The sequence below is a fragment of the Melospiza georgiana genome, chromosome 1, assembly GCF_028018845.1.
Source record: "Melospiza georgiana isolate bMelGeo1 chromosome 1, bMelGeo1.pri, whole genome shotgun sequence".
Lineage (NCBI taxonomy): Eukaryota > Metazoa > Chordata > Aves > Passeriformes > Passerellidae > Melospiza > Melospiza georgiana.
In genome coordinates this window covers 154,326,901-154,341,124 of record NC_080430.1, presented here as the reverse complement: position 1 = coordinate 154,341,124, position 14,224 = coordinate 154,326,901, and the positions used below count along the sequence as shown (strand labels likewise).

Below are 14,224 nucleotides of genomic sequence, written 5' to 3'. Positions count from 1 at the left end.
GAGATGCAGACCTGAGGAGCATCTTTAAGTTACTGAATGCCTGTCCTTCCAGAGGAGTCCAAATCAAGGTCATTTGGGGGCCTCATGTTTGAGGGAGCCTTCAGGGCTCCTGTGGGGTGCTCTTCAAAACAACTCGACATCAGCCAGGATTGGCACAAATGAATGTAAGCCACAGCAGTGACTGTTCTCCTCATCCAAGTAGCCCAGAAATCCAATTTGTGACAAAGGTTTCTGGTATATACTCTGGTCACTGTAACTGCAAGGAGATGTAGAACAAGGGGAGGAGCTCGATGTGTTACAAAGAGCTCTGGAATTGGCAGTGAGGAAAAGGGCAAACCTAGGAACTCACTTGCCATCTGCTTTGAGCACTACTCATGCCCATGGAGACATATGGAAATAAATAAGTCAATTACAGCACAGGGATCTCCGATTAAATATAAGCAAGAATTATTGTCCCTCCTTGATTCCACCCAGCTGCCCAAAGAAGTGGCTGTACTACAATCCAGGACACACCAGGTTGGGGGCTGAAAAATCCCTGTGGGAAATAAACTTGCATCAAAGCTATACGGTAGGTTCTGTGACAAAGCATCCTGGTGTTAATTCCTGAGACAGGAATTTCAGCCCCAGAGGTGAGACCTGGATAGAGTTGGGCAGATTGAAAATTGGCTGCTTATCTAAAAGCCCACAATAATGAGGATGGCTGGGTGGGTAGGTGAGAGGTAACTCCCATTAACCAGGTTTCAGGGCCCCCCCCAACTGATGCTGCAATTGGTAAAGGAGAAAAGCACCAGCAAAACTCTGGGGAATCGATGTGATGGGGATCGATCTGTGGCCTCAGAACCACAGCGTCCTTAGAACAAATTGTCAGGTCTGTTAGAGAGCAATGCCTGATATGTTTTTAAAAAAACCATTTGAATTCAAAACAATCTCCTCCGGGCATCACTGGAAGTGGAATCACTCCTGGCTATAACTGGCCAATGGATTTACTGAGCTTCCACACCAACATAGGCTCAGGTTATCTCCTGGTGTTGGTGGATCCCTTTTTGGGGTCCAGAACTTCTCCTGCCACACCAACAAGGCCAGGGAAGTCACCCACGCACTCCCCCAGGAGATCATCCCCAGGCTCAAGGTGCCTACAGGGATGCCATCTGATAGGGGACCCCAATTGGTATCTGAGATAAGGCAGCAACTCAGTGAGGAGTGGGGAGCGAGACTGGGGGGAACTGGGGAACATGGGACTGTGGGATTGGGGTCATGGGGACTGAGCAATAGGAGAGAGAAATGAAAGTTTCAGACCCCCTGAAGATGCTGGATAGTGCTTTAAAAAGAACTAGCAAAAAACAATAAAAGGATGTAGAATTGTGCACACAGAAGAGCAAAGGTTACTGGAACCTGTGGAGAAAGAGATATAGGGAACTGCAGTGAGAGGTATGTGGCAAGATCTGTTACACAAAGATCTGTTACAGTGCCAGCCCAAAACGAAAGTTTGAGGCACGGTCATCTGAGATATTGGGGTACTGAGTGAAAAACCCACATCCTGATACCCCATTTTTATGACCCTCCAGGACAATAAAAATTATTTCCCAAAAGAGGCAGAGCCATGCCAATTATTTATGGGAAATGTGCTGGTTTTGTATTAGCTAAGAAGTGCATTTTGATGTATATATACAATTAGGATGGATAGATTCTGCTGGCAAAGTCCCCCCTGATGTGCAGCACCAGGAGAGATGTGTTGTGAGTCCTTGCTGATAAAGAATTCCGGCTTTCTGCTACCTCCAGTTCAATCAGGGAATTCACTCTGGCCGATTTTGATATTGGTGGCTGGGGGGATTCCACGGGACACTTGTGGAGGGGCATGGGACTGGGGCTGTAGACTGTGGTCATGGAGGGCTCCAAGCTGACGTTGCAGGATCAGGGGTTGGTTCCCAAATTTGGGTTGGGGTCCTGGGGTGACATGAAATGGGTAACAGGGCTGGAAGTAGGACAGTGGGACTGGGGTCTGGGAGAGGGCCAAGGCTGATGGGGGGGGCTGATGGTGACTTTAGGAATTTGGGTGAGGTTCCTGAGTGGCCTGGAGTCACAAGTGGGCTACAAAGGTCTGGGAGCAGAAACAAGATGCTGGGGAGTACCAGTGGGACACTGGAAGGGTAAACAGAGGTTTGGGATTGGGACTGGGTAGCTGGTGTGTGGGGATTGAGAGACATGGACTCTGCAATGCCAGCAAAGTAAAGCCATTTATTACACCAGTTTACCAGGATTTATAGCTCACTATGTTCATACGAAAATTTCTACTTGGTCTTCTTTGCCCCAGTCCCCTTAAAAACCCAATATTCTCGATTATCCTTCTTTCACTAGTAATGTCCTTGTTATCTCTTTCACCAGCTACATCCTGATTATCTCTTTTCTGTCCTGAGCAGTGAGTGTGAAAGTCAGGAGTGTCCAGACATGATGTTCAGAGTGATCAGAAGTGATGTCTGTTGTTGCCTTGATTCTTTCTCTCCCACAGTCCTCACGGTACCCAGGCCACAAGTTCTGCCATGCTCCACAGTTGAGCTTCTGTAGCAGTCTGGTCTTCCACATCTTCTCCTTCTCTGTTCTTTATGCAAAGAGTTTGTGTACCCTTATGTTAAAGCAGTTCCCACCTGTAAGGCTATTATCTTATTAATACTATTACTGGTTATCTGCTGAATACAGGATGAAATATATAGAGTAAAGAACACAATCAAGAAAAATCTACTGAATAAAATCATGTCACTGACAAAGAGACTCACTGCATAGAAGAACAAAAGGATAATATCCAAGGCCTCCTTGGAAATGAGAATAAATGACCACTGTTCTAAAGTTCCTATGGTTGGAACTTGAGAGCCATGCTGAGCCCCTCACAGAGGAACCCTTCCCATGTACCCCCGTGTGTCCTCAGCGTCCCCTCAGTGTGTGTCCCACTTTGTTCCTCCAGTGTCCCACACTGCTCCCAGTAAGCTCCATGCCATGGCTCTCCTGGCTCACACCCTGGCACTGCTGGCAATGACTGTGACCACTGCAGCCATCAAGGTGGTGCCCCTGGACAAGGCCCAGGACTCCTTTGATGACCAGTACCAGAGCTGCTGAGGCTGCTGGCCCTCAGCCACTCTGAGTTCCAGGTGAATCCTCTCTTCACCCAGACCTGGGTGAAGGCCGAGGCTGAGTGGCAAATCAGGGCTCTCCCGTGTCCCCTGTGTCCCCTCTGGCATACCCAGCCCAGGCTGTTGCTCTCATGGCCTACACAAGGATATTTGCAAGGACTACAATGCAGCTGTGTGTGCAGCCTGGCGCTCCAGCCAGGAATTCTGGAATGACTTCCACTTCCAAACTCTGCATTTCCTGCTGACCAAGGCCTTGGTGATACTGAGGCATGCTCAGAACAGGCAGTGTCACGTTGTGTTCTGGGGTGTGCATGATGTCTGGTTCCAGACACGTTGTGGCCAGAGGGTCTGGTTTGGTCAATTCACATTCTATACAATTATTCTGTCAAATCAAATCTATTAAATGATTCTATCAAAACAACTCCATTAAATGATTCTACCAAAACAATTCCATGAAGTAATTCTTACAGAGCCAGACAAAAATGACCATTCCTAAGCAGGACTCAATGTCACTCCCCATACCAACACTTGCGGAAAAGTCTCTTTCTCTCAGCTTTGAGGAGGACTGCTGGGGAGCATCCTCTCCCCGAGGGAGGAACTTCACACACATTTAATCTCAAGTCTGAATAGGGGACAGAAATTTCTGTCTGAGGGGAGACTGGGCATTGCCAGGGTCGGGTGATGGATGGCCAGGCCCAGCTCTGGTGATTTACCCTCAATTGTCAATTTAGAGTTGGTGCCTTGTGCTGGTTTTAGCCCAGTTTAGCACCAGTGCCCTGCCTGGCTGGTGGAGACCTGCTGGAGCAGCTGTGGGGAATGACCTGGGGGTGCTGCTGGGTGACCAATGGAGCTGGCCATGCAGCCAGGAGGGATCTGGGGGGCACTCAGATGAGCAAGCCCAGGAAGTCAGGGAGTGTTAGTGCCCCTCTCCCTGCCCAGTGAGGCACATTAGGAGTGCTGTGCCCAACTCTGTTCAGAGCCATTTCCAGCTGTGCTCAGGGCTGTATCAACCTCTTCCCAGTGTCATGTCCAGTTCGCTTGGGGCTGTGTCCAGTTCAGCCCAGTGCCATGTCCAGCTCTGCCTAGAGCCATGTCCAGCTCTGCCCAGTGCTCTTTCCCATTCTGGGCTCCTCAGGACAGGAAAGACCTGGAGATCCTGGAGGGCAGCATGGATGATGACAGGACTGGAGCGTTTCTGTCACAAAGTGACAAATAACAGAGAATGGATATCTTCCCTTCCCTTGAAGGTGCTGGACAGAGCCTGAAGACAAACTGGTAGAAATGATAAAAAGAGGGATAGGTGTGCACACAGGATGAAAATCATGGCTAGAACCTGAGGAGAAACATATAAAGGGAACTCCAGTTGGGTTTTGGCAAGTTCTGTAACAGGAACCAACAGCACCTGTGCAACGAAATTGTTCCAGGGAAAGTCCCTTTGATATCAAAGTTTTTGGTGAAAATGATACCCAGAAGCCCCATTTTTACAACATTCCAGGGCAATAAAAGAACTTGTAGGAGGAGGGAGATATATGCAAATGATTTATGGGAAAAGTACATTTTCTGTATTAGATAAGTGGCACATTTTAATTAATATTTATGATTATGGTGAATAAATACCCCATAGCTGAGTCCTCACTGATCTGCGGACCAGGAGAGATCTGCTGTGAGTCCCAGCTGATCAAGAATTCCGGCTTTCTGATACCTCCAGTTCCATCAGGGAGTTCACTCCGGCCGATTTCGGTATCGAGGTCTGGGGGGGACTCCAAGCAGACACTTAGTGGTGGACATGGGACTGAGGGATTGGGATTCTGGTGCTTGGGGGATACTGGGGGAGTCACAGGACTGGTATTGGGGTCATGGGATGTTCTGGGGGTAAGTGAGGGGAGAACACGGGATGATGAGAGGGGATTGGGGTCATGGGGGTGCTGGCAGACACTTTTGGGGCTGGGAGTGATGCCTGGATTTGGGTTGATGTCCTGAGGTGACACCAAAGGAACTGGGGAATGGGAGTGGGATTGGGGTCTAAGGATGGGTGAGAGGGACACTGGGGGGCTCAGGATGTGACTCCAGGATTTGGATCAGTGTTGTAGGGGGCCTTGGGGAACTTGAATTCCTGTGAGTATAATTGGGCTTCTGGGGGGCTGAGGTACTGCGCAATTGGAATTGGCATCCCTGGGGAGCTTGGGGAGGCCTAAGTAACCCAGAATTTGGGATCAGGGACTCCAGACATGCCCAGGGGTCTGCTGGCCAGGAGTGCCTCCCTTCCCCCTGGGCTGACCCCACTCCCCTCCCCAGTCCCTCACTGAGGAACCCTCCCCGTGTCTCCCCCATGTCCCCTCTGTGTCCTCCAGTGTCCACACTTGGTCGCTGTGGCCTCTCCCCGACATGGCCCCTCTGGCTCAGACCCTGGCACTGCTGGCAATGGCCATGGCTACCACGGCTGTCGAGGTGGTGACCCTGGACATGGCCCCGTACTCCTTCGATGACCAGTACCAGGGCTGTGGCCCTGCCATGAAGGCAGCATTGCCAGCCCTCAACAACTCCGAGTTTGAGCAGAATGAGAAGTTTGCCGAGGTTTGGGTAAAGGCTGCAGCCGAGTGGCAGAGACGGGGGCCCCCTGAGTCCCCTCTGTCTCCAGAGCAGGCCACTGCCATTATGGCCTTCACAATGGATGGCCTGTCCAGCATGTTCAATGATGCTGTGCGTGTGGCCGGGCGTCCTGACATGGAATACCGGGACAACTTCCACTTCAAAACGCTGCATTTCCTGCTGACCGATGCCCTGGCAACGCTGCGGGATGCTCAGAAAGGGCAGTGTCTTGATGTTTTCCAGAGGGTTTGTGGGGTCTGGTTTGAGGCACAGCATGGTGATATCATCCGGTTGGGTGAATTCATGTTGGTGTCCCCGAGCAAACCAACTGGCGAGTGCTCCAATGACACGGTGCTCGAGCTGCACACGTGCCATGGCGTGGAAATCCAGTTTTTCACTGAACATCCAGAAGAGAAGGTGGTGCTGATCCCACCCTTTGAGACCTTCAATGTCACCCAAATCACCCAGGAAAGAAACAAGACACAGATCCAACTCCTCTCCACCGGCACCTTAAGCGAATTCAACTGCGTGTGGTGTGAGGTGAGAGCACTAAGGAACGGCCTGGGGGGATGGGAAACCCACTGTGGCCATGGGGACACCCATGAGAGGGCACAGAGGACAATGACACTCACTGGGGATGGGGACTGGGACAGAGACTCCCACTGTGTGTGGGGGAACATGCTGGAGACAGCAAGTTTGGGGACTGCTGTTGTGGGCATGGGGATAGGAACACCCATGAAAGGCCACAGGGATGGGGGCCCGCACTTCTGGGTGGGAACACGGACAGAGACACCCCTGCCAGGGGATAACAGGGACAGGGACAGAGATTGGGATCTCCTCGTTCTGACCCTGTCCCTCCCCGCCCTGGGCAGTGCTGTGAGAATGGGCCCTGTGAGCGGGATGAGGGTGGGTCATGAACCCCCATGGCTCCCCCCTGTAACCCCTAAGCCCACCATGAATCCCTGACCTCCCTGGCTCCCTATAGACCCCTATGCCCTCACCGACATCCTGCAATGCATCACCTCATGGTCCCCATCACTCCTGTAATCCCTCTCTCCCCATTATGGCCATCCCCAAACCCCTCACTCCCCTCACAGTCCCTCTGATCTCTCTCTTTGTCCCTCAGGTTGGAGCATCCCCAGCACCCCTTTCCACCTCAGAGGACTCCTCCTAGCTGCCACAGCTCTGGCAGTGGACACCAGGATCCTCTGAGCCATGAGGCTGCCAAGGTCACTGAGGTCACCATAGTGACTCTGGAAGCCATGGCCACCATGATCACCAAGACTCCCTGAGATACAAGGCTTCCACAGCCACACTGACCACTGTGCATACCAAAGCCATTGGGCAAACACATTTTAATAAATAATTCTATCAAAACAACTCCATTAAATAAATCTGTCACAGCCAGCCAAAAGTGACAATTCTTATGCACGGCTCGATGTCACTCCCCGGACAACACTTTTGGGAACGTCTCTTTCTCTCAGCCTCGAGGAGGATCCTTGGTGAACAACCCCTTCCCGAGGGAGGAATGTCACACACATTTCATTCCAAACAGGAATAGGGGAGAGGAATCTCTGTCTGAGAGTGGGCTGGACACTCCCAGGGTCAGTTGATAGATGGCCAGGTCCAGCTCTGGCACTTAATCCTCAGTTGTCTATTTGGGGTTCATGATTTGGGCTGGTTTTAGCCCAATTCAGCACCAAAATTAGATCAAGACACCCCTCAATGTTGCCCTGATGGCCACAAAAATAGAGTACTGTCCCTTGGGTGCATTCTAGGAAGAGCATCCAGCCACATCCTGGACTTCAGGGGACCTTAAAGACTGGAAACTGGGAGGTTCTAGAGGGCATGGGCAGGTCCTGTCCCTGGGGGAACACAGTCCCCAGTGCCAGTCCTGGCTGGTGGGGATGTGCTGGAGCAGCTCTGGAGAAGGACCTGGGGGTGCTGGTGGGTAACAAGTAGAGCTGGCCATGACGATAAGGGCCAGAAGGGAACCAGGGGGTGTTGGAAAGTGTGAGGCCAAGAGGTCAGGGAGTGATTGTGCCCCTGTGCCCTGCCCAGGGAGGCACATCGCAAGTGCCGTGTCTAGCTCTGCCCAATGCCATGTCCTGTTACGGGGCTGCTCTAGTTTCCAATCCCAGTCTCAGGGATGATGCTGCCTGAGCTGGGAGGTGGGGCCAGGTGCCCACTCTGGGTCCTTCCAGCCTGACCCATTCTGGGATTCGGGGATTCTGGGAGTTGTGGTTCAGGAATTGTCCACCGGAGGGCAGCAGCGAGTCTGGGAAATCAGCAGCACTGTGCATGCACCGCCCCCAGCTGCACTTCCAGGTGCCAACAGCAGGTGGCAGCACGAGCTGCTGGCCCTGCTGGCGCTGCTGAGTGCCTAAACCCCCCCCCCCCCCCCACCATCTCGGCCCCGGGGGCTCTGCAATGGTTTGGGATGGAGAACCCTTAAAGCCTTAAAGCCCGTCCGGTGCCAGCCCTGCCATGGGCAGGGACATCTTCCCCTGGGCCAGACTTCCCTTTATCTCTTTGAACACTGCTTCCAGCCACTTTAATTGTCCTGTGTAAATACTTTTACATCCTTTTATAATTTTTGCCAGTCAGACTTTAGGCTCTAACCTTCAGCATGTGGGGAAAAGCCACACTAGGAAAAGCTAAGTGTTCACAAAATAGTCTTGAAACTCAATTCAAATAAAGGGACAGAGTTTCCACAGCCATATTCCCTGTGGGGTTTCTCTCTCCAAGTTCTGGAGTAAAAACTTTCTGGTCAAAGCACCAGGGTTCAGTGACAAACTTCATTTTTGTGGAGCCATCAAGATCCATTTTGAAGACATTGACAACAATTTCTCCCGAAAAAGAATCCAATTCATCTAGTCATTTTTCACAACCCACCTTTGCTATAAAATCCTTCCCAGTGACAGTGGTGATGCCCCGGCAGAGGCTGCCCAGAGAAGCTGTGGCTGCCCCATCTCTGGCCATGTCCAAGGCCAGGCTGGGCAGGGCCTGGTGCAGCCTGGCCCAGGGGAAGATGTCCCTGCCAATGCCTGGGCTGGCACCGAACGGGCTTTAAGGGTTCTCCATCCCAAATCATTGCAGAGCCCCCGGGGCCAGCATGGAGCAGGGCAGGCCCTTGGCAGCGCCAGCAGCTCGTGCTGCCGCCTGCTGTTGGCACCTGGAACTGCACAGTGCAACTGAATTCCCACGCTCACTGCTGTCCTCCGGTGGACAATTCCTGAACTGCAACCGCCAGAATCCCCAAATCCCAGAAAGGATGAGACACGAAGGACACAGAGTGTGCACCTGGCCCAACCTCCCAGCTCAGCCAGCATTATCCCTGAGACCACGAATGGATCCAGAGCAGCCCAGAACTGGACATGGCACTGGACAGAGCTGGACACAGCAATCCTGATGTGCCTCACTGGGCAGGGCAGAGGGGCACAATCACTTCCTGACCTCCTGGCCCCGCACCTCCTGAAGTCCCCTAGATCCCTCTTGGCCCCAGGCCACACAGCCAGCTCCACCAGTCACCCACAAGCAACCCCATGTCCTTCTCCAGATATGCTCCAGTATGTCTCCCCCAGCCTGGACTGGAACTAGGGACTGTCCCTCCCCAGGGACAGGACCTGTCCTTGCCCTCTTCAGCCTTCCAATTTCCAGCCTTTAAGGTCTCCATGAACAGCAGGATGTGGTAGGATGCTCTGCCTGGAATGTGACCAAGAATCAATGCCCCATTTGTTGCCATCAGGGCTGGATTGGGAGGGGTCCGGTGCTGATTTTGGTGCTGAATTGGGCTAAAACCAGCCCAAATCACCAACTCTGAATTGATAACTGATGCTGAAGCACCAGACCTGGGCCTGGCTATTCATCAGCTGACCCTGGGAATGTCCAGTCCCCTCTAAGACAGGGATTCCTCTCCCCTATTTCTGCTTGCAATGAAATGTCTTTGATGTTCCACTTTTGGAAAGGGGATGTTCCCTAAGGATCCTCCTTGAAGCTGAGAGAAAGAGAAATTCTCGTGAGTGTTGGTGTGGGGAATGACATCAAGTCCTGCTTAAGAATAATCACTTTTGGCTGGCTGTGACAGATTTATTTAATGGAATTGTTATGATGGCATTATTTAATAGAATTCCTTTGAACAAAGGCCTTGGTGGTCATAGTGGTCACAGTGGCTGTGGTATCCTTGTGGCTCAGGGAGTCTCGGTGATCATGATGGTCACAGTGGCCTTGGTGGTTTATAGTGGTCATGGGGACCAGAGTGGCTGTGGTGGCCTTGGTAACTTTGGGGGTCTTATTTCCATGGGAGTCTTGGTGATCTTGCTGATTGTGGTGGCCACAGCAATGACAGTGATCTTGGCATCTATGGTGGCCATGGTGGCCACAGTTACCACAGTCACCACAGTGACCTCGGGGGTCTTGCCAGCCTTGCGGCTCAGAGGATCCTGGTGGCAACTTCCTGGGATGTGGGGTGAGGAGGAGATCTCTGAGGTGGAAGGCGGCTCTGGGGGTGCTCCTGGGGATGCTCCTGCTAATAAAAGAGGGTGCTCAGGGGGACCAGGGAAGGAGTAAGGTCAGGGACAGTCATAAAGGTATGTCAGGGGTGACAAGATAGAGGGGACCATGAGGTGACAGGTGATGAGGTTTTGGGGGCTGTGGGGTATGGGGGCCAGGGGTGTAAGAGATTTCATGGTGGGCTTAGCAGTGACAGGGGTTAGGGGGACTCACGGAGTGCCATAGGGGTGACAGGGGTTCAGGGAATGCTATGGTGCTCCTGGCCCACCCACATACAGCACAAAGGGCCCATCCCCACAGCAGTGCATTTGGTAGGGAGGGACAGGGTGAGTATGGGGATTTCTCTGTCTCTGTCGCTTTCTCTGTCTCTGTCTCTGGCCTTTCCTGGCAGGAATGTCCCAGCTGAGGGGTTCCCCTCCAAGTGTCCTGTCATGGGTTTTCCTTTTCCCATGACCACAAATGGGTGTCCGTAGATTCAGTGTCCCCATCATGGGGTGTCCCTCACCCCAAACTCTCAGTTAGTGTCCCCACAGGTGACAGGGAGTGTCCCCAAACCCCACATGTCCTGTCTTGTGTGTCCCCAGCCAACAGTGGCTGTCCCCAGGACTGGGTTTACCTGTCCCCACACTGTCAGTGGGCGTACCCTGCACTGGCTATCCCAGTGTTTCTCTCCAGCTCTGGGTGTCCTTGTCCACCCACTGTTCCCCATCCCCAGTGAGTGTCATGGTCCTCTGAGCCTTGTCATGGGAGTCCCCATGCCCACAGTGAGTGTCCGCATCCCCCCAGGGTGTCCCCAGTGCTGTCACCTCACAGCAATGCGCAGTTGTATTTGCTGAAGGTCCCGAAGGAGCGGAGCCAGATCCATGTCCTCTTCCCATCCCAGATGACTTGGGTGACCTGAAAGGTCTCAAATGGTGGGATCAGCACCTCTTCCTCTGTTGGATACATGGAGAACTGCCGGATATCCACACCATGGCACGTCTGCACTTGGAATATCGTGTCTGTCCCAAAGTGCAGAGCAATCTCTTTACGTGGAGATGTTGATGTGAATTGACCAAACCGGACCCTCTGGCCTTGCCGCGCCTGGAACCGGACATCACGCACACCCCGGTACACCTGGCGACACTGCCCGTTCTGAGCCTGCCTCAGTGTCACCAGGGCCTGGGTCAGCAGGAAATGCAGCATTTTGAAGTGGAAGTTGTTCCGGTATTCCTGGCGGGAGCGTCCAGCCACGTGTACGGCTGCATTGAAGTCCTTGTAAATGTCCTTCATTGTGTAGGCCATGACAGCGACAGCCTGGCCTGGAGACGTCAAAGGGGACACATGGGAGCCCCGCTTGCGCCACTCAGCCTCAGCCTTCACCCAGGTCTTGGCAAAGAGAGGATTCTTCTGAAACTCAAATTTGTAGAGTGCTGGCAATGCCTTGGTCATGGCAGGGCCGCAGCCCCGGTACTGGTCATCGAAGGAGTCCTGGGCCATGTCCAGGGGCACCACCTTGATGGCTGTGGCGGCCAAAGTCATTGCCAGCAGTGCCAGGGTGTGAGCCAGGAGGACCATGGCAGTGAATGTCCACCAAGACCAGTGTGGGAAACTGGAAGACAAATATAGACACACAAAGGAGACACTTAGGTGGCACTGGAGTACATGGGAAATGTTCCTCTATGAGGGACTGTGGACGGGAACTGGAGTCCACCTGGAGCAGGGTTGAGAGGCAGCTCAGGCCAGAAGACCTGTGGACACATCCTGGAATGCTGATCCCAAATCCTGAGATTATTCCTGGAATCCCCAGTATCCCTCAGAAACCCAGGACATCAATCTCACTGCCAAGGTCCCATGTCCCCTACAACTGGTGTTCTCCTAATGAGCCCCAGGAACTTGACCCAAATTCTGGCATAACTTTCTGTTCCCCCAGCACTGTCCCGCAAGACCCCAGTCCCACTCCAACAATGCACCCCCTATACCTGACTTTTGTGTCCCCCTCCCAGTGTCATTCCTTTGCCCACAAACCCCACAACTGCACTCACAGTCCCGTGTTCCTTCCCCCCTAGTATCACCCCAGCCCCTCTGCAGTTCTCCAGCCCAAACCCTGGGAACAATCCCTGACATCCCCATTGTCATCTCAGTGCTCCACAACTCTCCAGTCCAAATCTCAGTGCTTTGTTCAGCCTTCTGATATCCCCCCAATTCTCCCCAGAAACTCATTCCTACTACCACAACTCTTTAGACCACTTGTGACCCAGGCCTCTCAGGAACCTCTCCCAAATTCCTAAAGCCACTCCCTCACCCACCCCAGCATCCCCCTCAGCCCTCTCCTAAACCTCAGTCACGCTCCCTGTCTCATGACACTTTTGGTGTCACCCCAGGACCCCAAATCTGGGGATCAACCCCTGTCTCCACAATGTCATGCTGGAGCCCCCCATGCCCCAGTCTGCAACCCCAGTCCCGTGGCCCTCCCTCCTGACTCCCCAGTGTCCCCCACCACCTGATACCGAAATCAACCGGAGTGAAATCCCTGATGGAGCTGGAGGTAGCAGAAAGCTGGAATTCTTGATCAGCTCGGACTCACAGCAGATCTCTCCTGGTCCTGCAGCTCAGGGGGGACATTGCCATGGGGTATTTATCCACCACAATTATAAATATTCATTACAATCAGCTTCTTATCTCATACAGAAACAGCACTTTCTCAAGAAATAATTTGCATGCCTCCACCTTTCTCTGGAAGTTCTTTCATTGTACTGGAAGGCCATAAAAATGGGGTCTCAGGGGGGCCATTTTCACTGAGTGCCCCAATATGCCAGATGACCTCACCTGGAATATTTGCTTTTAACAGGTGCTGCTCATTCTTTATTGCCAAAAACCCCTCACTGGCGTTCCCTTTACCTGTCTTTCCATGGGCTCCAGCCACGTTCTTCCTTCATTTTCATCCTTTTCATCCTTTTCATGCTTTTATCAGTCAGTCTTTAGGCTCTATCCAGTGCCTTCAGGGAAACTGAAACTTTCTATTTTATTTCTATCAACTGAGACTTCAGGTGACCTGTGTGGTGCTTTTCCAAACAACTCAGTCAGACACGACTGGCCCAGGTCAATGTGGGCTGTAGCAGCAACTGCTCTCCTCATCCAAGAAATCCGGGAAATCCAATTTGGGACAAAAGTTTGTGGTATACACTATGCTCATCGTAACTGCAAAAAGATGTGTTACAAGGGGCAGAGCTCGATATGTTACAAAGAGCTATGGAATTGGAAGTGAGAAAATTAACAAGCATAGGAACTCACTTGCCATCCGCTTTGAGCATTGTTCATGCCCACGGAGCCATTGCTGTGAGGTGACAACACAGGAGACAGCCAGGGGCTTGTGGGATGGCGGGTGCAGGATTAGGGTGCTGGGGCAGTGAGAAATAACAGAAAGAATAGAAAGTTTCAGTTCCCCTGAAGGTGCTGGGTAGAGTTTAATGCCTGATTGGCAAAAGCAAGAAAAGGATGTAAACATGTGGATATGCAGAATAAATGTGGAGGTGACGGGGAGTAACCACCCTCTTTATACTGGGCTTTTAGATAAGCAGCCAATTTTCAATCTGCCCAACTCTATCCAGGCCTCACCTCTGGGGCTGAAATTCATTTCTCAGGAATTAACACCAGGATGCTTTGTTGCAAAACCTCTTGTGCAGCTTTATTACAAATCTATTTACCCACCGAAACTTGTCAATCCCCAAGCTAGTGTGCACTGGAATGTAGTATGGCCACTTCTTTGGGCAGCTGAATGGAATCAAGAAGGAACAATATTTGCTCTTTATATTTAATCAGAGACTGGTGTGCTGATAACCGACTTCCTTCTTCCAATATGGCTCCATGGGCATGAGCAATGCTCAAAGCAGCTGGCAAGTGAGTTCCAATGTTTGCTCTTTTTCTCACTGAGAGCTCTGGAGCTCTATGTAACATATCGAGCTCTGCCCCTTGTACCACATCTTCTTGCAGTTACGATGAGCAGAGTGTATACCACAAAA

At 52.0% G+C, this 14,224-nt stretch overlaps 2 protein-coding genes across 2 annotated transcripts; one reads left to right on the top strand and one right to left on the bottom strand.

Moving 5' to 3' along the window:
- Positions 1–5,507: 5,507 nt before the first annotated feature.
- Positions 5,508–10,280, top strand: LOC131087352 (erythroblast NAD(P)(+)--arginine ADP-ribosyltransferase-like). The gene is made up of 3 exons (XM_058030990.1): positions 5,508–6,251; positions 7,840–7,882; positions 10,018–10,280. Exons 1-3 carry the CDS (start codon positions 5,508–5,510, stop codon positions 10,278–10,280), a joined length of 1,050 nt encoding a protein of 349 aa, XP_057886973.1.
- Positions 10,281–11,030: 750 nt separating this feature from the next.
- Positions 11,031–11,780, bottom strand: LOC131087301 (NAD(P)(+)--arginine ADP-ribosyltransferase 2-like). Its single transcript, XM_058030859.1, has one exon. The coding sequence runs from the start codon at positions 11,778–11,780 to the stop codon at positions 11,031–11,033; it is 750 nt and encodes a 249-aa protein (XP_057886842.1).
- Positions 11,781–14,224: the final 2,444 nt, after the last annotated feature.